Genomic DNA, 24736 nt, shown 5'->3' on the forward strand with positions numbered 1-24736 from the left:
GAGGACCTGATGCTAGATCAGCACTAATTTTACACTAACATTTTAGTTATTTAGCAGACACTCTTATCCAAAGCAACTTACCATTAATGTGTTCATCTTACAATATCTCGATGAGCACTTCTACTCTGATGTGTAATTGCACTGTTCACAGTAATCTGTGTATTGTGGTCACAAGATTTTTCCAAAGTCATTAATGCAGTGATACAGCATTTTCATAAGCATGCTAAATCGTCAACGCAATAAAATAAGGCTAAAATATTAGAAAGCAAACATGATTTTTATTGAAACAGGTTTACTGATAAATGACAGAGATGGTTGTCATGACACTTCCTTGTTTAATTTCCAAAATCATGGACAAAAAAGTCATACATGGTACTTAACATTGAATAGCAAGGGAATCCATGCTGTGGAGCAGACACTCAATTCACAAAGAAATCAGGCAAAATGCCAGTTTCAATTTCAATAAAAAATATGTCATATTTTTTATTTTTTTTATTTATCCATCTTTACATGGTACAATTTTGTTAACTTTTTTTATAATATAAAAACACTAAATACTGATTGTGAAACAATGGATTTAATTTACAAAACAATAATAATTATAATAATATTAATATTAATAACAAACAATAATAATAACAATAATCATTAAATTGAAACAAAAATAGAATGGAGGAGACCAGTTGGAGCGGTTTCATCTTGGCCCACACAAATAGCACATTTTTTGGAGGAAATACCGATTGGCATTGAAGTCTACCTGACACACACACACAAACAAACACAGTATCAGGTCTTTGAGTATTTCTCATTGCCATTGACAGTGTTATGGGTACAATGACGAGACACTTTCTAAGCATTCATGAGCCTCTGAGGGATCACTCTCATTGGCTGATTATGTACTTTTCATTGTCAATCAAGTTCGGTGGGCCAATAGTGACCCTCCAGAAAGTGCCCAACTCCCCCAGTACAAAGGATAACAAGTGGTAGGCAAAATACAGGAAAGAGGACATTTAAAGTGTCTCAGCATTTGGAGGATGGGAAAAACCTGCCAGGGGAGAGGAACTTGTATCCATTGCCGGCAGGTAGTCTGATAGAGCGAGGACCAGGGCTGCTGCTAGTGGAAATAGAGGGTGAGGGGGCCATCTTTCTGGGGTTGTGTCCATTGGAAGGATTCTTGTTGCCCCTGTCCAACGACTGCAGCCCCAGCTCCCGCAGCTCCAGGCTGTCTTGGGCGTCGCTGGGGGAGCAGTGTCGTGGGGAGAGGTTCAGAAGGCTCAGCACATCTCTCTTGGCAGAGACCAGGGGTCCTGGGGCGCTACGGAGAGCCCGGACTGGACCCAGATGCTGCTGCTGTTGCTGGGATGCTGTGTTGGCCCAGAATGTCTTCAGGTTGTGGATGGCCACAACCTTCTCATCGATGACGCCCCTCCTGAGGCGGTCCAGGTCTGGGGCATCGGCAGGGCTGGAGCAGGCAGAGCCCGTGGAGGAGTAGGAGAGAGCTGGGGATGGGGCACTGCAAGCCGGGGACTGGTGGCCAGAGCTGGGGGACACGTTACTGGGAGAGCGGGATATGTGACCACTATAGGGGGAGCTGGGGTATTTGAGTTTGAACTGGGCGTGGCTGTCCAGGGTAGGGGAGGGGTGACTGCCATCCTTTAGAGAGGTCTCCGAGGCTGCAGGGCTGTTGTAACCAGAGCTGATCTTCTGCAGGGAGGAAGAGCGGGAGGGAGGTTTGGGTCGTGGGGAGGACTGGACACGGACACTGGCGCTGCTGCTGGGACGGCTGAAGGCGCTGGTCTCTGAGGAGCGGAAGGCAGAGCTCCTGGCTGAGGTAGCTCCAGCTGCAGTCCCCTCAGCCCCAGCCCGTTGTAAACTCCCCACCGCCCGCAGGTGGCTCTGGGTCTCCTCCAGAATCTTCTGGGCCAGCTCCTGGGGGTCCAGAGGGACAGTCTTCTCCTCCTGGGACTTGACGGTGCTATCTGTCTCAGTGCTGGACTGGTCCGACTCACCTGTGTCTGAGCTGCTCACCTTGCCTGGCACCTTCTGGAGGGGAGGGTTGGGGCTGGGAACCAGGCTGGTCTTGACCGGGGAGGTGGGGGTGCTGACACTGCCTCGAGACGACACAGACACCTGGTAACCCCGCCCAGTGCCCGAGCTGGAACTACTGACAACACCCCTGCCCCCACGGTGGAGGTGGCGCTGCCCGTGACCCGGAGGTAGAGGCAGGGAGTCACAGTGGCTTCCCAGAGGCTCACTGCTGATGATGGAAAAGCCTTCATACTCCTCGTCATCTCCCCGGCCCACACCTGCTGCTGCTGCAGCCGCCCCGTGAGGAGAGGAGCGACTGCGGGGAATGTGCAGGTGCTTGTGGGCAGAGAAGTGTGCTGTGGCCCCACCACGCTGTCGATGGCCCAGGAAGTCACACTCTGATTTGGAGGCAAAGCTCATGGTGGAGGCCACGGAGCTCAGGCTGTAGACGGAGATGGCGTCTGAGGCCAGACTGTCCAGGCAGGGTGGGGAGAAGGGCAGGCTGGGGTAGCCCAGTGGTAGGGGGTTGGAGACAAACTGGGCCGAGGCCAGAGACTCCAGGGAGGACGAGCTGTCCAGGCTGAGACGCTTTGGCAGCTCTGTGGAGTCTGGGAGAGACGGGGAGAGCCAGGGGGAGGGGGAAGAGTGGGAAATAATTGTATGGGTAAACATGTTATGGTATAGATTAATGTATCATGTATCAATCAACTATAATCATTAATCACTGTGTATCTACAAATACAATACATACCAAACAGTGCCAGCAGGGACTGGAGGGCAAAGTGCATGGTGCGGCGGTTGGCTTGCTTGCCCGTCTTCAGTACCACCTCCTCCTGACCCACCTCACACAGGTCAAATCCTGCACACACAGGACAGTTATTCTACCAACCTAGCATACATACAGCACACATACCTGCCTAGCATACCTGCCTAGAGCACATACAGCACACATACCTGCCTAGCACACATACAGCACACATACCTGTCTAACATACATACAGAACACATACAGCACACATACCTGCCTAGCATAGATACAGCACACATACCTGACTAGCATATATACAGCACACATACCTGCCTAGCATACATACAGCACACATACCTGCCTAGCATACATACAGCACACATACCTGCCTAGCATACATACCTGCCTAGAGCACATACAGCACACATACCTGACAAGCACACATACAACACACATACCTGTCTAACATACATACAGAACACATACAGCACACATACCTGCCTAGCATACACACAGCACACATACCTGCAGCACACATACCTGCCTAGCATACATACAGCACACATACCTGCATTCATACAGCACACAGCATAGATACAGCACACATACCTGACTAGGATATATACAGCACACATACAGCACACATACCTGCCTAGCATACATACAGCACACATACCTGCCTAGAATACATACAGCACACATACCTGCCTAGCATACATACAGCACTCATACCTGCCTAGCATACATACAGCACTCATACCTGCTTAGCATACATACAGCACTCATACCTGCCTAGCATACATACAGCACTCATACCTGCCTAGCATACATACAGCACTCATACCTGCTTAGCATACATACAGCACTCATACCTGCCTAGCATACATACAGCACTCATACCTGCTTAGCATACATACAGCACTCATACCTGCCTAGCATACATACAGCACACGTACCTGCCTAGAACACATACAGCACACATACCTGCCTAGAACACATACAGCACACATACCTGCCTAGCACACATACAGCTGCTCCTACTACTGACAAATTAGGAAATTATATCCATTTGATAATTATTTTATTGATATACTGTATCTCACCTAGTGCAGCCAGAAATTCATGGCAGCCTGGCAGTCTCCAGAGCTGCACACTGATGGACACTTGGATGGGCAGCAGAGAGAAGTCCTGCTCCTTCTCCCCTGTCTGAAGCTGGACCAGCACCTGGTGGAGCTGGAGGGACAGAAGAGGAGAGAAATACAGGAGGTCAGACAGGAGTAAAGGAGGAAGCTATATACCTTTAACTGGTCTATACCAACTTTTATGGACCTGAGTTGTTGATGGGATCAATTGCTACTGACAGACCAAGAGGATATACTTTTTAAGTAGTGAAGTAGAACAAAACTGACAAATGTGTGATGCTTGTGCTCAAGTCAACTGTTTTCCTCCATACACCAGTGTCATAAAATGACTTCCACCATGCCCATCTCTGTTGTGGCAGATGAATGTTCATTTTTGGCAGGTTTAGTAACTCTGCCTCTGCCCTTTGACCCTGTTGATGTTAGTTCCCAGGGGATTGGCTCTTCAGCCTATCAGAACTACAGTAGCTTTACTGTGGAGCGTGGCCCAGGGTGATTTAGATTAGGAGGGAACCATCTCCTCCTCTGTGGGATTTTAACACGTGACCCCCGGGCCACACTCACCCTCACTGTTTAGGGATCCCCGGGCCACACTCACCCTCACTGTTTAGGGATTATTCAGCCTGGAACAGAGAAATCTTTGTCAAACTGACCTGAAGTAATGCCACCACTTGATTAACATGCCCTCTTCCCTTTCTCTTCTCTGTTCATGCTCTGTTTGTTTATACGTGGAATGTTCATCCTTTCATCCTGACCTTGAGTGAACCAGGGTTGTAAACCCAAGAACACTCATAATGCTGCACTGCCCAGCAGTGGAATGTTGGCCCAAACAGCACTATAAACTTGGAGCTAGTAGAGGTCAGTAACTGGAACTGCATGAGACATGTTGAAGTTTCATTTATTTGCACCAAAGAAAAGAAGTGATAGACAACAATACAGATAAAAACAAATAAAGCTGAGATTGGGATTGGCTTATATGAAAATCACACCACAAGAAAACTACATACAGTACATACTGTAAGTGCTAAAGAACAGAGCGTGCTTCACATGCATTTAATCTATTGCTCAGTTAAAGTTGATGCAAGAGGATTGTGCTAGGTGGTTTAAAGCAGCAGTGAAATGGAGAGGGGTGGGATGGGGTGTAGAGGGGGAGGGGAGGCACACTTACCATTCCCACCATATTTTTAACAGCCTTCAGACCGCAAGTTAGAGACAGGGGCAGGAGAGAGAGAAGAGCCTTTTAGTGCATGCATACATGACAGGCCATTCACAAAGAGAAGAGGAGACCAGGTCCAATTGGGACAAAGGGCACACAGGGAAACAGAAAAACACAACTGATGGGTAGTGTGTCATACATTAGACACATATTACACAAAACCATTGAATCACCATGCATAGTTGCCTATGCGGTGTGATGTCAGGAATACCTCATGTATCATACATGCTTGGAATGTTTCAAATGTTATGGTCACCACCAATGTTGAAACAAAAGCCCAAATCCCTTTCTGGATGGATGGCAACAACAACTGCCCGAGTTACACCAGGAACGCACAATCCCTCCATCAGTGCTCAGACAGTCCACAATAGGCTGAGAGAGGCTGGACTGGGGGCTTGTAGGCCTGTTGTAAGGCAGGTCCTCACCAGACATCACCGGCAACAACGTCACCTATGGGCACAAACCCACCGTTGCTGGACCAGACAGGACTGAAAAAAAGTGCTCTTCACTGACGAGTCGCGGTTTTGTCTCACCAGGGATGATGGTCAGATTTGCGTTTATCGTCGAAGGAATGAGCGTTACACCGAGGCCTGTACTCTGGAGCAGGATCGATTTGGAGGTGGAGGGTCCGTCATGGTCTGGGACGGTGTGTCACAGCATCATCGGACTGAGCTTGTTGTCATTGCAGGCAATCTCAACGCTGTGCGTTACAGGGAAGACATCCTCTTCCCTCATGTGGTGCCCTTCCTGCAGGGTCATCCTGACATGACCCTCCAGCATGACAATGCCACCAGCCATACTGCTCATTCTGTGCGTGATTCCCTGCAAGACAGTAATGTCAGTGTTCTGCCATGGCCAGCGAAGAACCCAGATCTCAATCCCATTGAGCATGTCTGTTGGATCGGAGGGTGAGGGCTAGGGCCATTTCCCCCAGAAATGTCCGGGAACTTGCAGGTGCCTTGGTGGAAGAGTGGGGTAACATCTCACAGCAAGAACTGGCAAATCTGGTGCAGTCCATGAGGAGGAGCTGCACTGCAGTACTTAATGCAGCTGGTGGCCACACCAGATACTGACTGTTACTTTTGATTTTGACACCCCCTTTGTTCAGGGACACATTATTCAATTTCTGTTAGTCACATGTCTGTGGAACTTGTTCAGTTTATGTCTCAGTTGTTGCATCTTGTTATGTTCATACAAATATTTACACATGTTAAGTTGGCTGAAAATCAACGCAGTTGACAGTGAGAGGACGTTTCTTTTTTTTGCTGAGTTTATTTCTCAAGCAAGCTAGGACTGTGTTGGAGTGGTCTGAGTGGGTAGGGGTAAACTTAAAACTAGTTGTTACTGGCAGAGAGGTTTGGGACTCTCTTTGTTGAATTCATTCATGAATGAATGATTGAATGAAACAATGAATTAATTAAATTGTATTTTAGTGTCAAATCTCCAGTTGGCAACCCATCCCTTAAGGAAACAATTGACACATAGACAAACATTACAATGATTCACAGCGATAATTCAGTCAGTGATACCTCATAAAGAATGAAAAACAAAAATCTAGACATAATAGTAGATAAGGTTATCCAAGCAATAATAATAGCAATAATAATAGCAACAATAATAATAATAATAATAGCAATAATAATAGCCCTAGAGCAGTAAAAAGTAAAAATAAAATAAAAACAACAGTAAACATGACAGATCTCTATGACAAGGCGCATCATTCACCCAAGTTTCGTCAAGATCGGGCCAGTGGTGTCTGAGATATATTGTGTGACTATCGTATGTACATTTCATTACTATAGCTCTCCTCTCCTTTTGGGACAATCAGTACAATTTTGTAAATGTCAGATCTCTAAGCCAAGACGCAATGCTGTCTGATATATCGCGACTATTGTAAGAACATTATAACAGACGGAGACAGATCCACAGTCCCCTCCCCGATTTCATCATGGGGGACAATACATACAGACAAATAAATACAGTAAAATGAAACGTTATTGGTCTATTACACAATGTATCGCCTGGTGATGTCACCAGGCAGGCTGAAACGCCACCCATACAAACAGGCTGATTAAAAGGTCCTGTGTAGATTGTATTTTCAAGCAACAACTATCAGGAAATAACTCTCATACATTTCTTCACACTTTTACAGTGTTATTTTCATCAGCTGATGTACAATATGGTACAAAATACAGGAACACTGAATTTTGACTGCACTGGGCCTTTAAGGGCTCAGTGCTCCTGAGTGGCGCAGTGGTCTAAGGCATTGCATCTCAGTGCAAGAGGCGTCCGTCCCTACAGTCCCTGGTTTGAATCCAGGCTGTATAACATCCGGCCGTGATTGGGAGTCCCATAGGGCAGCACACAATTTTCCGTAATTGTAATTAAGAATTTGTTCTTAACTGACTTGTCTGGTTAAATAAAAGTTAAATAAAAAAATATATATATATAAAAAAATGAAGTAAGTCCCCAGCGGCTCAGATAATGGGAAGAGTCAGGTTTCTGTTTCCTTCATAACACACAATGTCTCCCTCTTTGGAGTTGCAAGACACTAAATGCTACACTCCAGTTGTGAGCAGTAACACTGTGCTGCTGTGGTGCTGGGGCCTACCCGGTTGATGAGCTGCTCTCCTGCCTCGGAGGCGGTGATGAGTTTACACAGGGCTTGGAGAGCTGGGGGCGGTAGACCTGGGAGACAAGATTAAAGCACATGGTTCATTATTCAGCATTCTTTCAAGCTGCATTTAATATACCATACATTCAGTAGAAGAGTAAAAAACTGGTTATACTATCTGTGTGTTGGTAAAAAGCACACAAAGCCACCTGATAAGCAGTATTGTAACTTTTGATATTCTATAGCAGAAAGATGGAGGCCCAGTTCATGTTTGGAGCTGTTCTCCATCTCACTGTCCTATCCCCAGTCCCATGTCCTCCTGCCAAGGCCCAGTGCCTACCAAGTATTGACTGCAGGGTGGTGCTACACTGCTGCAGCCTGTCTCCAGGGTCTGCTGTAGGGAAGAAGACAGCAGCAGGGATGCCGGTGCCAGCCGAGTCCAGGCGGAAGCCCACAGCGGTCAACAGGGCATGCCAGCCTGGGACGCCCCCCACCTTGTTCTCCACACTCTGCTGGGACGTGTACATGGAGTTACGCTGGCCGTTCTGAATCCTCTGGAGAGACTTCTCCACCTGATGGGGACAGGGGGATTTAGACTAATGTAAGTGTGTGTGTGTGTGTGTGTGTGTGTGTGTGTGTGTGTGTGTGTGTGTGTGTGTGTGTGTGTGTGTGTGTGTGTGTGTGTGTGTGTGTGTGTGTGTGTGTGTGTGCGTGCGTGCGTGCGTGCGTGCGTGCGTGCGTGCGTGCGTGCGTGCGTGCATTTGACCCTCACAAGGTGCAGTAAGACCCGCAGAGCATCCCGTGCTCTCTCTGGATACTGTAGGATCTCTGCTAGTGCCTGGCCAATCAGGGACGAGGGGCTGTTCAGCTTCACATCATTACCAATCAGCATGTAGCCTGGACAGACACACCCACAAGATCAACAGGAAGGAGAGGAAAAGAGAGATGCAGACAGTGAGAGTCCAGTTGGGTAAACAGAAAGTAATTATGACACAATTGGGAACATGGGTGAACTGGGATCTACTCAGTTGGAGGTGACAAACCAAGCCAATCTGATTGTGTGGAAGTAGGTAGAATGTCCCTAACCTGCCCAGTTGGAGGGGTGGGAGTCCTGAGTGTGTGGAAGTAGAATGTCTCTAACCTGCCCAGTTGGAGGGGTGAGAGTACTGAGTGTGTGGAAGTAGAATGTCTCTAACCTGCCCAGTTGGAGGGGTGGGAGTACTGAGTGTGTGGAAGTAGAATGTCTCTAACCTGCGCAGTTGGAGGGGTGGGAGTACTGAGTGTGTGGAAGTAGAATGTCTCTAACCTGCCCAGTTGGAGGGGTGGGAGTACTGAGTGTGTGGAAGTAGAATGTCTCTAACCTGCCCAGTTGGAGGGGTGGGAGTACTGAGTGTGTGGAAGTAGAATGTCTCTAACCTGCCCAGTTGGAGGGGTGAGAGTACTGAGTGTGTGGAAGTAGAATGTCTCTAACCTGCCCAGTTGGAGGGGTGGGAGTACTGAGTGTGTGGAAGTAGAATGTCTCTAACCTGCCCAGTTGGAGGGGTGGGAGTACTGAGTGTGTGGAAGTAGAATGTCTCTAACCTGCCCAGTTGGAGGGGTGGGAGTACTGAGTGTGTGGAAGTAGAATATCTCTAACCTGCCCAGTTGGAGGGGTGGGAGTACTGCTTGCTGCTCTGGACAGTCTTCATGGCGTCTGCGAGGGCAGCGCTGGCCTTGGTCCCGTTGAGCAGAGCGGTGTAAAAGGCATGGACGAACACTTTGGAGGCTGACACAGGAACAGGCCACAGAGACACCAGGACACACTGGGCCCCAGCAGCCAGGAAGGCCCTGGTCAGACCTACCACACCGTCTGCTGTCACCTTACTGCTGGACTCCTGGTATGAGCTGTAGATAAGATACACACACGCACGCACACACACACACACATACACACACACACACACACACACCACCACCACCACCACCTGGTTTCATAACCCTCTATCACCAATACGAGACTACTGCTCTGTCAACTATATCTTTATCTACCACAGCATAACTATCAGTGGATAACAGAGTGGACATTTTGTTATAGAATCCGGTTCCCCCCTCTCCAGGACCACTTGAAATCAGAGGTGTTCCACATTAGGCCAGCCGCCCCTCTCCTGGTCCACTCACCCCAGCACCACCAGTTTGACAGGCAGCCTCAGGTCCAGTATATCAGCAGCGGTGAGCAGGAACTCCTGCAGGGGAGGGCTGTCACAGATACTCTCCGCGTCGCTCCCATCATCCTGCAGGTGCAGGCTCTCTGGGATGGTGTAGCTGCTCCCAAACGAGCCCTTCCTGCCCTTGCCTCCACTGCCTCTCTTCCCGCCCCCTGCCCCTCTCCCTCCAGTCCCCACACCAGCCCCTGCCCCGCCGGGTATGCTCTCTGGGTTGGGTGTGAGCACCAGGGCGGCCAGCTTCCAGGAGATGTGGGTAGCGAAGTGGGCACACTCGGCTTGGGTGAGGGCACTCATCACCCTCTCCTTGGTGGCAGAGGATCCAGCCAGTGGATGGCAGCCCAGCAGCTCAGACACCATGAGGGCCTCCTCCTCGGCCGAGGGCATGGGCCCCCACAGCCAGCGGTCCATCACAGAGGACGGCAGACGAGGGTTACCCACCACAGCTGCCATGGACACGCCACCACAGGAAGCCGGCCCCGCCCGCCGAGAATGACCCTGAGGACACATTGAGAAAGGCCAATGATGACGATGATAGAATGTAACAGGGGCTTGACAGTGGTAGTAACAGCAATAAAAGAAGTGATGGCATTCAAACAAAAGCCAAGGATTCTGACCTTGGAGCTGATTCCCAGACCCTGGATGGAGGGCACGGCGATGAGGCTGAAGCGTTCATACAGGTACTCATTAGAGGAGCTGCCCTTCAGCAGGGCGAAGGGGATGAGGTACAACTCCCCCTCCAATACCAATATCAGCTGTCTGTGTCTACCTACGGGACCACTGGAATGCATCAGGCCCTGGACAAACAGAGACAGGGAGTGATGAGTGGTATTGATATTGGACTTACTATAGTATAAACACTTTCTCTCTCTGTCTTTCCTCCTCCCCTCTCTATAAAATGCACACACACACACACACACACACACACACACACACACACACACACACACACACACACACACACACACACACACACACACACACACACACACACACACACACACACACACACGTCATATGCTCACCCCTTCCATGGGTGCGATGAGCAGGTCGTAGAGGGCACGGAGAGGAGGTTTGTTGAGGTTGCTGGGTCGGCAGGGCAGAGAGGAGCAGCCATCTTTGGCTGGGGACACGGTGTTACTGAACAGGCTAGTCATACTCTGGCAGCTCCTGCAAAACACAAACACAACGGTGTTCATTTCAGATGGCACAGCTATTCACACTGGCACATAGGCATAGTAGTTCTAGGCAACACACACACACACAGACACACACACACACACACACACACACACACACAGACACACACTGAGAGTACTAGAAATTGTCTTTCTGGTTGAGGAACTGTGCCTAGAGCCAGCCTGCCAGCAGAGTGCTGCATCGGAAGTGCCCCCTGGTGAGACAGCAGCAGTTCCTGTGGGAAATGTATTAATGGCACAACAATGTACTGTAGTATGGCATGTAGAATGTGATATAGCACAGCACACTAAATAAAATCAATTGTGCATTTGAGATAATATAAATTTCCACTAGATGGCGATGTGTGACTGTAGAACTGTGGAGGGGAGTGTAGCGTGAGACCTCTGGACCTGACAGACTCACTGCAGGAGAGAGAGAAAAAGTGACACCTCCCCTGCCTCTTTCTCCTGCCCCTCTCTCCAACTATCTACACAGCTACCTGGCATGAAACTAACGAAAGCTTACACTGGAAAACTTCCAGCAATCCACCCAACATGGATGACACTCATTTTGTTCTGCTCACTATTGAATATGTGCACAAGGCTTTTATGTCGCAGCACCTTGCCTGTCTGAGCTCGACAGCTGTAAGATGCTCTGCTGCTCAACATTAGCAGTCTTGCTGAATACAAATGCTATGTGCGCTGTGCAATGAAGAGAGAGTGATGGCTCCCTGCTTGGGCAGATGTGCTGTGCGGCACGCTGAGAGCTGCCGTAATGGCCGCTGTGGGTAGATGAGCCTTCCGCTTTGTTTACACACAGCCAGGCTCAGGCTCCACGGGGCACACTACTATTGCTATCAATCTGCTGTAACAACCAGCCTCCCCGTCTGGCCCCCTCAGCCCCCCTCTCTTCATTCTGCCCTCCTGGTGGTACCCCTGGGCCACAGGCTCTCCTCCAGTCTGCCAGCTCTCTCCCAGGCCTCAGAGGGAAAGCCAATAGTTTGTTAGTCTGACAGGAGGAGCCTGAGAGGAAACGAGGGTTGAGTGAAGAAAAGGGATAAAAAAAGAGAGAACGGTTGACCAAGAGAAAGGGGAATGGTGAGAAGGAAAGGCTAAAAGCAGAAGGCTAGGAGGTTAAGGGTATGCTCACTGGCTCTTTTATCTGGGTGCAGGTTGAATGGAATGCCTGTCAATGACAGGGACATACAGGAAGCAGGTTCCAACTCTCAGTGGATTCAGTCATGTAATACTACTGCACCAATAAGGCTGATAGCCACCCAAAGGTCTCCTTTACTGCTATTCAATGTCTAGGAACATCTGATTGAAGAGCTCTGTTATTCTTTACAAAGTGAGATTACAGAGTAGGTCATCTCTTCTGGACAGACGCACGTACATTACATAGTATTGTAGCATCTGTCAATAGACTGTGGGATGCGACGACTAACTATGTTCCGGTGCATTTTTTTTGCCACTGATCATTTGGACGAATCACGATTTCGGAAGGGGAGGGGACAATTGGGCCATAGACTTGCCTGTAACTTGCAAAGTGAGGGGGGAGGAGCTACCGCACTGTTTCCGCTCCTCGTTTTAGTTTATTTTCTAACACGTTTCCCCCCAGAACTTAATCGAGCATCTGATGCAATTACACAACATTTTAGTTCTGGGTTTCGAAGATGACAGATCAGGTGACTTTTCAATCAGAAAAGCTAGCGCCTTCATATTTTGACTTTGTAACTCTCTTCAGAGATAGATGAGGTTAAAGATCACGTCAGACATTCAGACACCTTTGACTTTGTAGCTCTCTTCAGAGATAGATGAGGTTAAAGATCACATCAGACATTCAGACACCTTGCCAGGAACTCTGCAATCCTTCGTTCATGCTCAGAATCCCTGTGTCTTTTACCTTGGTCTTTGTACTATTGTTGATACATCCTTCATTTAAATGTTTTTCTCTCCTAATACAATCTATTCTCGGAATAAAAAGTCATTAAGAGAATGATACGTCAACAGTCTAAAACTCACACAGCAAAGGGACTACGGGAAAAATGAGCAAACAATAAATAAATGATGAGAAATCAAATAAAAGAGAAGCCTTGATAGCCACATTTTATATTGATATCAAAACCTCAAGATGTATGGCTTGAAAGGACAATGAGCCTTTCTTAATTTTCCTTTGTTTTAGTGAGATTGACCAGTGGCTCTTAAACACAAGGGGCTTTATGATTCAGATAAAAGAATGAGTGGATTATTACCGGCAGCCCATTAAAGAATGACTGGATTATTACCGGCAGCCCATTAAAGAATGAGTGGATTATTACTGGCAGCCCATTAAAGAATGAGTGGATTATTACCGGCAGCCCATTAAAGAATGACTGGATTATTACCGGCAGCCCTTTAAAGAATGAGTGGATTATTACCGGCAGCCCATTAAAGAATGACTGGATTATTACCGGCAGCCCATTAAAGAATGACTGGATTATTACCGGCAGCCCATTAAAGAATGACTGGATTATTACCGGCAGCCCATTAAAGAATGAGTGGATTATTACCGGCAGCCCATTAAAGAACGACTGGATTATTACCGGCAGCCCTTTAAAGAACGAGTGGTTTATTACCGGTAGCCCATTAAAGAATGACTGGATTATTACCGGCAGCCCATTAAAGAAGTGGGTGGATTATTACCGGCAGCCCATTAAAGAATGACTGGATTATTACCGGCAGCCCATTAAAGAACGAGTGGATTATTACCGGCAGCCCATTAAAGAACGAGTGGATTATTACCGGCAGCCCATTAAAGAACGACTGGATTATTACCGGCAGCCCATTAAAGAATGACTGGATTATTACCGGCAGCCCATTAAAGAATGACTGGATTATTACCGGCAGCCCATTAAAGAACGACTGGATTATTACCGGCAGCCCATTAAAGAATGACTGGATTATTACCGGCAGCCCATAAAAGAATGACTGGATTATTACCGGCAGCCCATTAAAGAATGACTGGATTATTACCGGCAGCCCATTAAAGAATGAGTGGATTATTACCGGCAGCCCATTAAAGAATGAGTGGATTATTACCGGCAGCCCATTAAAGAATGAGTGGATTATTACCGGCAGCCCATTAAAGAACGAGTGGATTATTACCGGCAGCACATTAAAGAGGCTTAATGGGCATTGAGATCCAATTACAGCTGGAATTACCCTCTCATCAAAGAGAACCTCAACTGGAGATGAGGACAGGGAATACGACCCAGACAAGAGCACACACGCACAAACACACACACACGCAATTTAAACACACACGCACTTAAAACACACACATACACTTAAACATACAGACACACATCGCCAATCAGTAAAGTGCAAACACATGCACTGAATGACAAAGTGATACTAATGCTAATTAACTCTACCATGAACACAGACACACTCAGTCAAATGTATATACCATCATAAAATCACATACTGTATGCACATCTGGGATTCAAAAACAATTATAAACTGGGTGATTCGAGCTCTGAATGCTGATTGGCTAAAAGCTGTGGTATATCAGACCGTATACCACGGGTATGACAAAACATGTATTTTTACTGCTCTAATTACGTTGGTAACCAGTTTATAATAGCAAGAAGGTACCTCAGGGGTTTATGATATATGGCCAATATACCACGGCTAAGGGCTGTATCCAGGCACTCCACATTGCGTTGTGTTAAAGAACAGTCCTTAGCCGCCATATACCACACCTCCTTGTGCCTTATTTCTCAAATAGACTCACACATGATATAGTTCATGGTCATGTAATAGTCTTATGAAGGCAGGGAGCTGATAATGGCTTTTCCAACTCTGCAAATTGAATAAGGAGGATTCACATGCTTCTGAGCTGGCTAAACAAAGGAGAAAATACTATTTTGACAGAAAGCTAATATTCGAATGAATTCCCCTACCTAACAGGATCCTGTCCCCCATCAGATAGCTCTCTTATTATGGGAATGTGGGGGAATTAGAGATGAACGTTTAAAGGCTCTCTTTCTCCACTGGAGTCCTCTAACTAACTGCTCTTGGAGGTCAGTGTCTCACACAGTGTCTGTCTCACCTGTTGAACAGGTTGTTTCTGGACACCATGCGGAGGAAGCCTGTGGGGTCAGTCACAGAGTTGAGTTTGTTGTTGAGCTCCTCAAACTGCTGGTCCAACAGGTCCCCTGCCTCACTCTCTGTCTCACTGCTGGAACAACCCCTGAGAGAGCGAGAGAGAGCGAGAGCGAGAGCGTGAGCGAGAGAGAGAGAGAGAGAAATTATACTGTTAGACATGCCTGCATGCCCACACACACACCTGCTCACACATACACACAGACACGCCCAGCCCAGTTTCCCAGGCATGGTCCAGAAAGAGCCCTGACAGGAAGCAGAGTTAAATCCTCCCTTTTATATGCTGCTAATGCTGATCTAGCCAGCACCCAGCAGGGAGTCTGTTCTGTTACTCCATCCTCTACCCCCTTTCTATCTACACCCCTTCTCTCCCCATACACCCCTCTATCTATCCATCCCCGCCCCCCACTTTTACCCCCATCCCATCCAAACCGCTTCCATTTTCCTCTGTCAGCTCACTGCTCTCATCGGTCCCAAGTTAAACCATGGGAACTGGTGCTCTCATCTAAAATCTCTCTCATTCTTTCTCTCTACTAATCCATATATTCGCTGTAGCCTCTCTCTGAGATCCATTCCCATGAAGGCCCCTCTCTGTCCACATCTCTCTAACACACGGCATGTGCAGTAACACGTGCTAGTAGGTGGTGAAGTTACATAGAGTACTGTACAATACAGGTCAGAAGGTATGGGAAGATGGGCAGTGGGAAAAGAGATAGAGTCTATGGTAGACTGGTTTTATTATTGAGGACTGAGGAGACACATTCTTCCCAAATATGGATGCTACTGTGGAGTTAATACCCCTCCCTCTCTCATCCCCCCTCTGCCAGTCATCCTTTTTCTCGGTAATAGTACTCTCTCTGTTTCTGTCCCCCTCCCACTTCCCTCCTCTGTCCCCCTCTCTACATCCTCTGTGAAAAGTAAATGGGGCAGTAAGTGGTGCCATATTGTGGCTAGCCAGGCGTAGTGGTGTGTGGGCTTCCTCCCATTGGAGCAGTAAATGACTCAGTAATGGGGCAGGAGGGCACGGCAGGCTGGGGATTGGCAGGGGGCACACTGGATGGCCACTAAAGGCTGAATCCTAATTTGAAAACTTGAAATGTTGCATAAATCAAGCCAAATGTACAGGCAACTGCCAAAAGAACGGGAACACTTGTGTAAATAAGGGATACAAAGTATATTGAAAGCAGGTGCTTCAACACAGGTGTGGTTTCTGAGTTAATTAAGCAATTAACATCCCATCATGCTTAGAGTCATGCACTAAAATGCTGGGCAGGCCATTACTGAAAACTGGAAAATAACAAAACATTTAGAGGAACAGAAACAGGAAGAAAGTGATCTCAACTGTGCCGGTACAGAACGGTATATTAAAAGCATGAGAATTGGTTAATAACATCGTTATCAGTTCTGGTTTAATACAATTCAGTCCCACAAAAAACAGCAACAAAGTGTCTATACAAAGTCCTCACTCTGTCACAGAAACGTCTTCCCCTGTCTGCCTGACAGCTGAAAATCTTTGCCAGTGTGTGTGTGCTTTGTTCCGGCTTCCTGCCCCCCCCTATTTTTTTGGTTGGAACAACCACTGGTTCCAACCAGTGCCCTGAAGTAAACCTGCAGTTTGATTGCTCACTTAATTTATTTGTCAATAACTTTTCCTTTTTCAAGGTCACTTCAAATTACACATAGTCCGTCTAACAAGACTCCTCCCACCACTGCATATCACTCCATCCATTTCCCTCTGTATCTCTCTGCATTCCTCATCTCGTATATTCTTCCTCTCCTCTGCCCTCAGTAACCTGTCTGCTGTGTTTTCCTGTCTCCCAGTCCCAGACAGTATTTGTTAAGTGAGTCCAGTGGGCATCCAGAGAGCCATTATTCTGTCTCATTGGTTCCCAGTGGGAGCAGAGAGCAGTTGTTTAGACAGATATCGGGGTCCTGTCATCACACCATGCACTCGGGAGAATGACTCCTTGAGACTGCATACAGAACAGCATCCCTCTATGTGCATCAGCCAGTGCCCACTCTATAGCATGCATGGTATATTCTGAGCTCCAAGTGGTGGAGGTGTGCGTGTGTGTTTGTGTGTATTACCTGCTGTAGTAGGATTCTACTCCCAGGGCCTCCCGAGCACTGGCAATATGCTGCTCCAGAGACGAGCCGCTGGCCACACCCCCTCCCCCGCCCTCATGGAGGTCTGGTCCGCCCTCTGTCACGCCCTCTCCCAAGTACACCTCATGGAACTTCAGGATGCCTTGGAGAAAGAGAGAGAGAAAAAGAAAAGGAGAAAGAGATTATTGTCAACAAGTTAAACGTATTGGTCATATCACAATGGGAAAATGAATAGCACTACAATAGACTATGTCATGATGCACACAGCACTAGTGGACTTAGTCCGCTACAATGAAAGTGTAATAAAACCAGTTTAGCCGTCTTCAGCCCACCAAACGTGTTAACAATAAGAGAACATATGTAGAGATTGCACGCTGTAAAACTAAGTTACGCTACATTTACTAGCACATCTGCAGAGCAAAATGAATAAACAAATAACGTTCAATAAAATATAAGAGTGGCTGCCTGTGCCATCTGCTCCGTGCCATGGGAGCTGAGATGTTAGAGGAGAAGGGAGGGAGGAGGGGGGGGGGACTACCACAGCAGTGGTGGTGGTAGATACTGAGTGTGGGGGTTGAGTTAGGCTTGGAATATGTTCACATCTGTGAGTTGGCAGACAGGCTGTACACCAGTTCATTTATTAGAGGAGTCCCTTTACTGATTAAGGGTTCTTTTACCCAGGTCCTGTGCTATGTATATACCTGTGATTGCCAGGGGGAGAGAGACAGAGCAGAGGGCTGATTACAGGAATGGTGACCTCAGGCAAGAGGCAGCTCTTTCAACCTTTCATTTCCCTCTGCAGTACGACACCTGTCTATATTACTACTATTAGACACGTCAGCCTTGGCTCTGGATTTTATCAACCCGATCAAGACTGGTGGGCGTGTGTTATTATGACTCACAGCTTTAATTCACACTTTGTCTAGTAGGGCTAAAAGAGAAGCACAGGCTAGAATTCTCCCTGGCAGCCAGAGCTGTCAGTCAGGCGAGAGCTATGACTGGGCTTCAAAGCCCCCTCTATTCTCTTTGGTGCCCCCTCTAAAGCCCCCTCTATTCTCTCCCCCAGGTCTTACCTGCTCCTGGAGCCAGCAGCCAGCTGTACAGGTACCCAGCAGCCATGGAGAAGTAGAGCACCAGGGCCCTCTGGCTGTTCACCGTGTCCAGGATGTGCTCCACTGTGACTGGGGTGTAGGGGTCTGAGTCCTGCTGGCCTGTCTGCCTCTCCACCAGCAGGTCAGCAAAGGCCCGCGTCCGACCCCGCTCTGCCACTGCCAACGCCTCGTCATGGTGGCCTGGACAGCAGAGGGTCAAAGGTCAACGCTAGATTTTCTAGCTATCAGAGAGCGAACATGTACAAATGTTTAGTAGTATAAATATTTTGCAACAAATAGGTAAAGATAGGAACGCACATGAAAAGAAAGTAAGAGAATAGCAGACAGAATGAAAGAAAGAGGGAAGGACGGTGAGAACGGAATGCGGGCAATGGATCGCGTAACAATACCTAGGCTGACAAGGACCCTCTGGAGTGCCTGGTAGGAGGAGGTCTGCAGGTCAAACAGAGAAAGTTTGTAGTCGGTGCTGTGCTGGGCCTCATGACGAATGGTCTCAAACAATGCAGATGCTCGGTAGAGCTGCAGGACAAATAACACAACCACAGATAACGATCAGTTACTGCATAGTACACCCACTGTTCACTGTTCACTCCATGAACAGTGAAGAGAGATAAGAGCTCAGACATAGACATGCAGTGGCAGAAAGAAGACACTAGATGGCAGAAGCCCTCCTCAGTGTAAATTATATTTGATATGAGCACATCTCCCTCAGCTCCCTCTCTTAAACACAGCTCTGATATTCAACACAGCCACCCTCCCCTCTCATCTCATCCACCCAGACAAGAGAGAGGGAACTGAAGATGCTAAGCCATCGCCTGGGCTTCCAAAACACACAATGTCTTCGAGGGAAACAGTGTGTCCACAGAACACTATGTCTCCCTGAGCCCTCTCAAGACTTATTTTCTCTGTTCAGTCCCAGACACTATTAGGCTGGAGAGGGAGAAGGAAAAGGAGAGGGGGGAGAGGTGGGAGGGCAGACAGAGTGTGGGCGGAGGCTGTGCTGTGCTATGCTGCACACTAGCAGTCCAGGCCAGCCAGGAGTGCTGATTCATGGGAGTTGGTATTGATTTCCTATTCCTCCTCTGTTGCCAGGCCTTTAAGATGACTGAGAATGTTCCACCTCCAACTCCAGTCTGTAAGAGGCCACCATTGACACGAAACTACGCACACCAACCATTCAGATAGATGCTGCCCTGGGACTGGCACATGGAAGGGATGGAATTGGAATGAATCAGGTATGTATGTGTGTGTGTGTGAATGGTGAGGTGGTTACACCTAGCCAGGTCTATCCCCAAGGTCAGCCAGTAAAGTATATCAGACAAGAGGAGAGAGGGTGAGAGAGAGCAGAGTGTGGTTGTGCAGCCTTAGTGCTTGTTGTCCTGGCTGATTCTGCTGATAGGGCTGCAGGCTGATTGCTGGGCACACAGACATCCCATTAAGAGGGAAACGAATTTCCCACACTGGCTCCCCATTGGCCTAACCTCACCCAGCACAGATTAAAAGAAAACAAAAAAGTGCTGTGTCCGCAATGTCCTACCTACACGCTGTAAAGCTAATATCAAACAGGGGTATAGGACATTTACACTGAGTGTACAAAACATGAAGAACTATTTCCATGAAATAGCCTGACCAGGTGAATACAGGTAAAAGCTATGATCGTTTATTGATGTCACTTGTTAAATCCACTTCAAATCAGTGTAGATGAAGGGGAGTAGACAGGTTAAAGAAGGATTTTTAAGCCTTGAGACAATTGAGACATGGATTGTGTATGTGTGCCATTCAGAGGGTGAATGGGCAAGACAAAAGATTTATGTGCATTTGAACGGGGTATGGTAGTAGGTGCCAGGCGCACCGGTTTGTGTCAGGAACTGAAACGCAGCAGTTTCCTGTGTGTATCAAGAATGATCCAACACGGGCGCGGTTTCAACATGGCTACGTAAAGATGTGTTCCGAGGCATCTTCACTAAGATTTGATACTTTTATGTTTGAACCTTTTATCTGTCAAAACGAGAAGACACTTTGCACACCTACTGGCTCTAGCAACATTTGGTTGGCCTTCTTGGATATGTCTGGAACCGGGAAAACGAGACGAAGTGGTAAACAAGAAGACACAACAAAGACTAGCAACAAGATGGCAGATGCTAACGTTATGGAGATATTATTCACCATCCACGCAAAAATGGCTACATTACGCTCGGATGTCATGACCAAACTTCGTTCCACAGTGTCAAGTCTAAGAGCTGAATATATGACAGAAGTCCAGTCAACTATCGCAACACTATCGCGACAGAAACCCCAAAAATAAAGGATATGGAAACGTCGTTGACCGACATCGATAAGCGGCTTACCAAATTGGAGACCAAAAACGACGAGCTTACCTCTGAGAACGTGAAGCTAAAAGTTAGTCTAGAGTAGTGGTTCCCAAACTTGTTTACAGTCCTGTAGCCCCTCAAACATTCATCCTCCAGCTGCGTACCAGGGTCAGCACACTCTCAAATGCTGTTTTTTGCCATCATTGTAAGCCTGCCACACACACACTATACGATATGTTTAATAAATGTAAGAATGAGTGTGAGTTTTTGTCACAACCCGGCTCGTGGGAAGTGACAAAGAGCTCTTATAGGACCAGGGCACAAATAATAATATAATAATAATCAATAATTTTGTTCTTTATTTAACCATCTTACATATAAAACTTTATTTGTTCATCAAAAATGGTGAATATCTCACCACAGGTCAATGAGAAGGGTGTGCTTGAAAGGATGCACATAACTCTGCAATGTTGGGTTGTATTGGAGAGAGTCTCAGTCTTAAATCATTTCCCACCCACAGTCTGTGCCTGTATTCAGTTTTCATGCTAGTGAGGGCCGAGAATCCATTCTCACATAGATACGTGGTTGCAAAGGGCATCAGAGTCTTAACAGCGCGATTTGCTAAGGCAAGATACTCTGAGTGCAGTCCAATCCAGAAATCTGGCAGTGGCTTCTGATTCAATTCAATTTTCACAGAACCGCTTGTTGCAATTTTGATGAGGCTGTCTTGTTCAGCTATCAGTAAGTGGACTGGAGGCAGGGCATGAAAGGGATAACGAATCCAGTTGTTTGTGTCATCTGTTTCGGGAAAGTACCTGCCTAATTGCGCACCCAACTCACTCAAGTGATTTGCTATATCAAATTTCACATTGTTGATAAGCTTGAGTTCATTTGCACACAAAAAAAATCATACAATGATGGAAAGACCTGTGTGTTGTCCTTGTTAATGCAGAGAGAGAAGAGCTCCAACTTCTAAATCACAGCCTCAATTTTGTCCTGCACATTGAATATAGTTGCGGAGAGTCCCTATAACCTAAACTCAGATAATTCAGGCGAGAAAAAATGTCACCCAGGTAGGCCAGTCGTGTGAGAAACTCCTCATCATGCAAGACGTCAGACAAGTGAAAATGATGGTCAGTAAAGTCTCTCAATTCCAAAAAACGTGTCAATACTTTGTTCCTTGATAACCAGCGCACTTCTGTATGTTGAAAAAACGTTACATGGTCGCTGCTCATATCATTGCACAGTGCAGAAAATATACAAGAGTTCAAGGGCCTTGCTTTAACAAAGTTAACCATTTTCACTGTAGTGTTCAAAATGTCTTTCAAGCTGTCAGGCATTCCTTTGGCAATAAGAGCCTCGGTGGATGCTGCAGTGTACACAAGTGGCGTAGAGAGTAACTGCTTACACGCACGTACGTTACCACTCCACTATGTCTCCCTGTCATGGCTTTTGTGCCATCAGTACAGATACCAACACATCTTGACCACCGAAGTCCATTTTATGTCACAAAGCTGTCCTGTACTTTAAAAAATATCCTCTCCTGCTGTCCTGGTTTCCAGAAGAGGATGTCTTCCTTAATTGACCCCCCCATAAACGTAACGGACATATACCAGGAGCTGTGCCAGGCCCGCCACGTCTGTTGACTCATCCAGCTGTAGCGCATAGAATTCACTGGCTTGTATGTGAAGCAGTAATTGTTTCAAAACATCTCCTGTCATGTCACTGATGCGTCGTGAAACAGTGTTGTTTGATGAAGGCATTGTCTGTATATTGTCTGTTTTTTTTGCCTTTACCCCAGCATTATCCCAGCCATATCCGCCGCAGCAGGAAGAATTAAGTTCTCCACAATAGTATGGGGCTTGCCTGTCCACTCAGTAGCTCATCATATAAGACACTTTTAACACCTTCTTATTAATGGTATCTGTTGCTTTTATACATGTCTTACTCGAAAGTCGTCTTAATTATTACTGAAAAAACTGCCGTGGCTTATTTTACAAATTAGCTTGTTTTGTTTCTAAATATCTGTGCAAGAGTACAAGGCTTCATTGAGTTGTGAGATAGTACTTTTGCACATAAAACACACTGTGGCTGAGGAAAGACACTACTCCCAACATAAGTGAAGGCCAAATCAATGTAGTTCTCATCATATTCGCACCTCTTTGATGGTCCAAAGTCCCTGTCTGTTGTTTGGTGCTTTCCCGGGTACATACGGACCGTTAGTGGAATTCCGGCTAGAAAGTAACGGTTAATGTGATTGGATGTTAATTATTTGACGTGGCTTCCTGTATTTGACATTGTGTTGTTACAGTTGAAGTCGGAAGTTTACATCCACTAAGGTTGGAGTCATTAAAACTTGTTTTTCAACCACTTTGTTAAGAAGAAACCACAAATTTCTTCTTAACAAACTATAGTTTTGGCAAGTCGGTTACGACATCTACTTGGTGCATGACACAAGTAAATTTTCCAACAATTGTTTACAGACAGATTATTTCACTTACAATTCACTGTATCACAATTCCAGTCGATCAGAAGTTTACATACACTAAGTTGACTGTGCCTTTAAACAGCTTGGAAAATGGCTTTAGAAGCTTCTGATAAGCTAATTGACATCATTTGAGTCAATTGGAGGTGTACCTGTGAATGTATTTCAAGCCCTACCTTCAAACTCAGTGCCTCTTTGCTTGACATCATGGGAAAATCAAAATAAATCAGCCAAGACTTCAGAAAATAAGTTGTAGACCTCCACAAGTCTGGTTAATCCTTGGGAGCAATTTCCAAATGCCTGAAAGGTACCACGTTCATCTGAACAAACAATAGTACACAAGTATAAACACCATGGGATCACACAGCTGTCATACCGCTCAGGGAGGAGACGCGTTCTGTCTCCAAGAGATGAACGTACTGTGGTGTGAAAAGTGCAAATCAATCCCAGAACAACAGAAAAGGACATTTTGAGGAAGTTAAAGCTTGATCACAAATGGGTCTTCCAAATGGACAATGACATACTTCCAAAGTTGTGGCAAAATGGCTTAAGGACAACAAAGTCAAGGTATTAGAGTGGCCATCACAAAGCCCTGACCTCAATCCCATAGAAAATTTGTGAGCAGAACTGAAAAAGTGTGTGCGAGCAAGGAGGCCTATAAACCTGACTCAGTTACACCAGCTCTGTCAGGAGGAACGGGACAAAATTCACCCAAGTTATTGTGGGAAGCTTGTGGAAGGCTACCCAAAACGTTTGACCCAAGTTAAACAATTTATAGGCAATGCTCCCAAATACTAATTGAGTGTATGTAAACTTCTGACCACTGGGAATGTGATAAAATAAATTAAAGCTGAAATAATTCATTCTCTCTACTATTATTCTGACATTTCACATTCTTAAAATAAAGTGGTGATCCTAACTGACCTAAGACAGGGAATTTTTACTAGGATTAAATGTGAGGAATTGTGAAAAACTGAGTTTAAATGTATTTGGCTAAGGTGTATGTAAACTTCTGACTTCAACTGTATTTCGCTGAACACTAGATGGTTTCATTTAATTTTTGGCAGTGAAATGAGGGAACTCAGGCGAGAAAAAAACCTCACCCAAATGTATAGCCCTGTTGGAAAATATAAATGGACTGTTTGAAAATATATATACACTACCGTTCAAAAGTTTGGGGTAAAGAAAAGCACATTTTTGTCCATTAAAATAACATAAAATGTATCAGAAATACAGTGTAGACATTAATGTTGTAAAAGACTATTGTAGCTAGAAACGGCAGATTTTAATGGAATATCTACATAGGCGTACCGAGGCCCATTATCAGCAACCATCACTCCTCAGCAATGTTCCAATGGCACGTTGTGTTAGCTAATCCAAGTTTATCATTTTAAAAGGCGAATTGATAATTAGAAAACCCGTTTGCAATTACGTTAGCACAGCTGAAAACT

General features: G+C 46.4%; 1 protein-coding gene across 2 annotated transcripts in view; it reads right to left on the reverse strand.

Moving 5' to 3' along the window:
* Positions 1-323: 323 nt before the first annotated feature.
* The window catches only part of LOC139389960 (tetratricopeptide repeat protein 28-like), a 208419-nt gene continuing 184006 nt past the window's right edge, over positions 324-24736 (reverse strand). Inside the window, exons 10-24 of one of the 2 annotated variants that reach the window (XM_071137011.1) lie at positions 18878-19007; positions 18450-18668; positions 17359-17518; positions 15218-15358; positions 10972-11116; positions 10564-10743; positions 9903-10444; positions 9382-9629; positions 8518-8642; positions 8086-8317; positions 7743-7819; positions 5084-5107; positions 3880-4009; positions 2780-2887; positions 324-2636 (exon numbers count right to left, since the gene is read on the reverse strand). In XM_071137011.1, the coding sequence (XP_070993112.1) occupies positions 1021-2636; positions 2780-2887; positions 3880-4009; positions 5084-5107; positions 7743-7819; positions 8086-8317; positions 8518-8642; positions 9382-9629; positions 9903-10444; positions 10564-10743; positions 10972-11116; positions 15218-15358; positions 17359-17518; positions 18450-18668; positions 18878-19007 (4077 nt within the window). In that variant the 3' untranslated portion in view covers positions 324-1020. The remainder of the gene's footprint in view (positions 2637-2779; positions 2888-3879; positions 4010-5083; positions 5108-7742; positions 7820-8085; positions 8318-8517; positions 8643-9381; positions 9630-9902; positions 10445-10563; positions 10744-10971; positions 11117-15217; positions 15359-17358; positions 17519-18449; positions 18669-18877; positions 19008-24736) is intronic. The other variant, XM_071137012.1, reaches the window with a different exon arrangement.

Source organism: Oncorhynchus clarkii, chromosome 30 (assembly GCF_045791955.1).
Source record: "Oncorhynchus clarkii lewisi isolate Uvic-CL-2024 chromosome 30, UVic_Ocla_1.0, whole genome shotgun sequence".
Classification (NCBI taxonomy): Eukaryota; Metazoa; Chordata; class Actinopteri; order Salmoniformes; family Salmonidae; genus Oncorhynchus; species Oncorhynchus clarkii.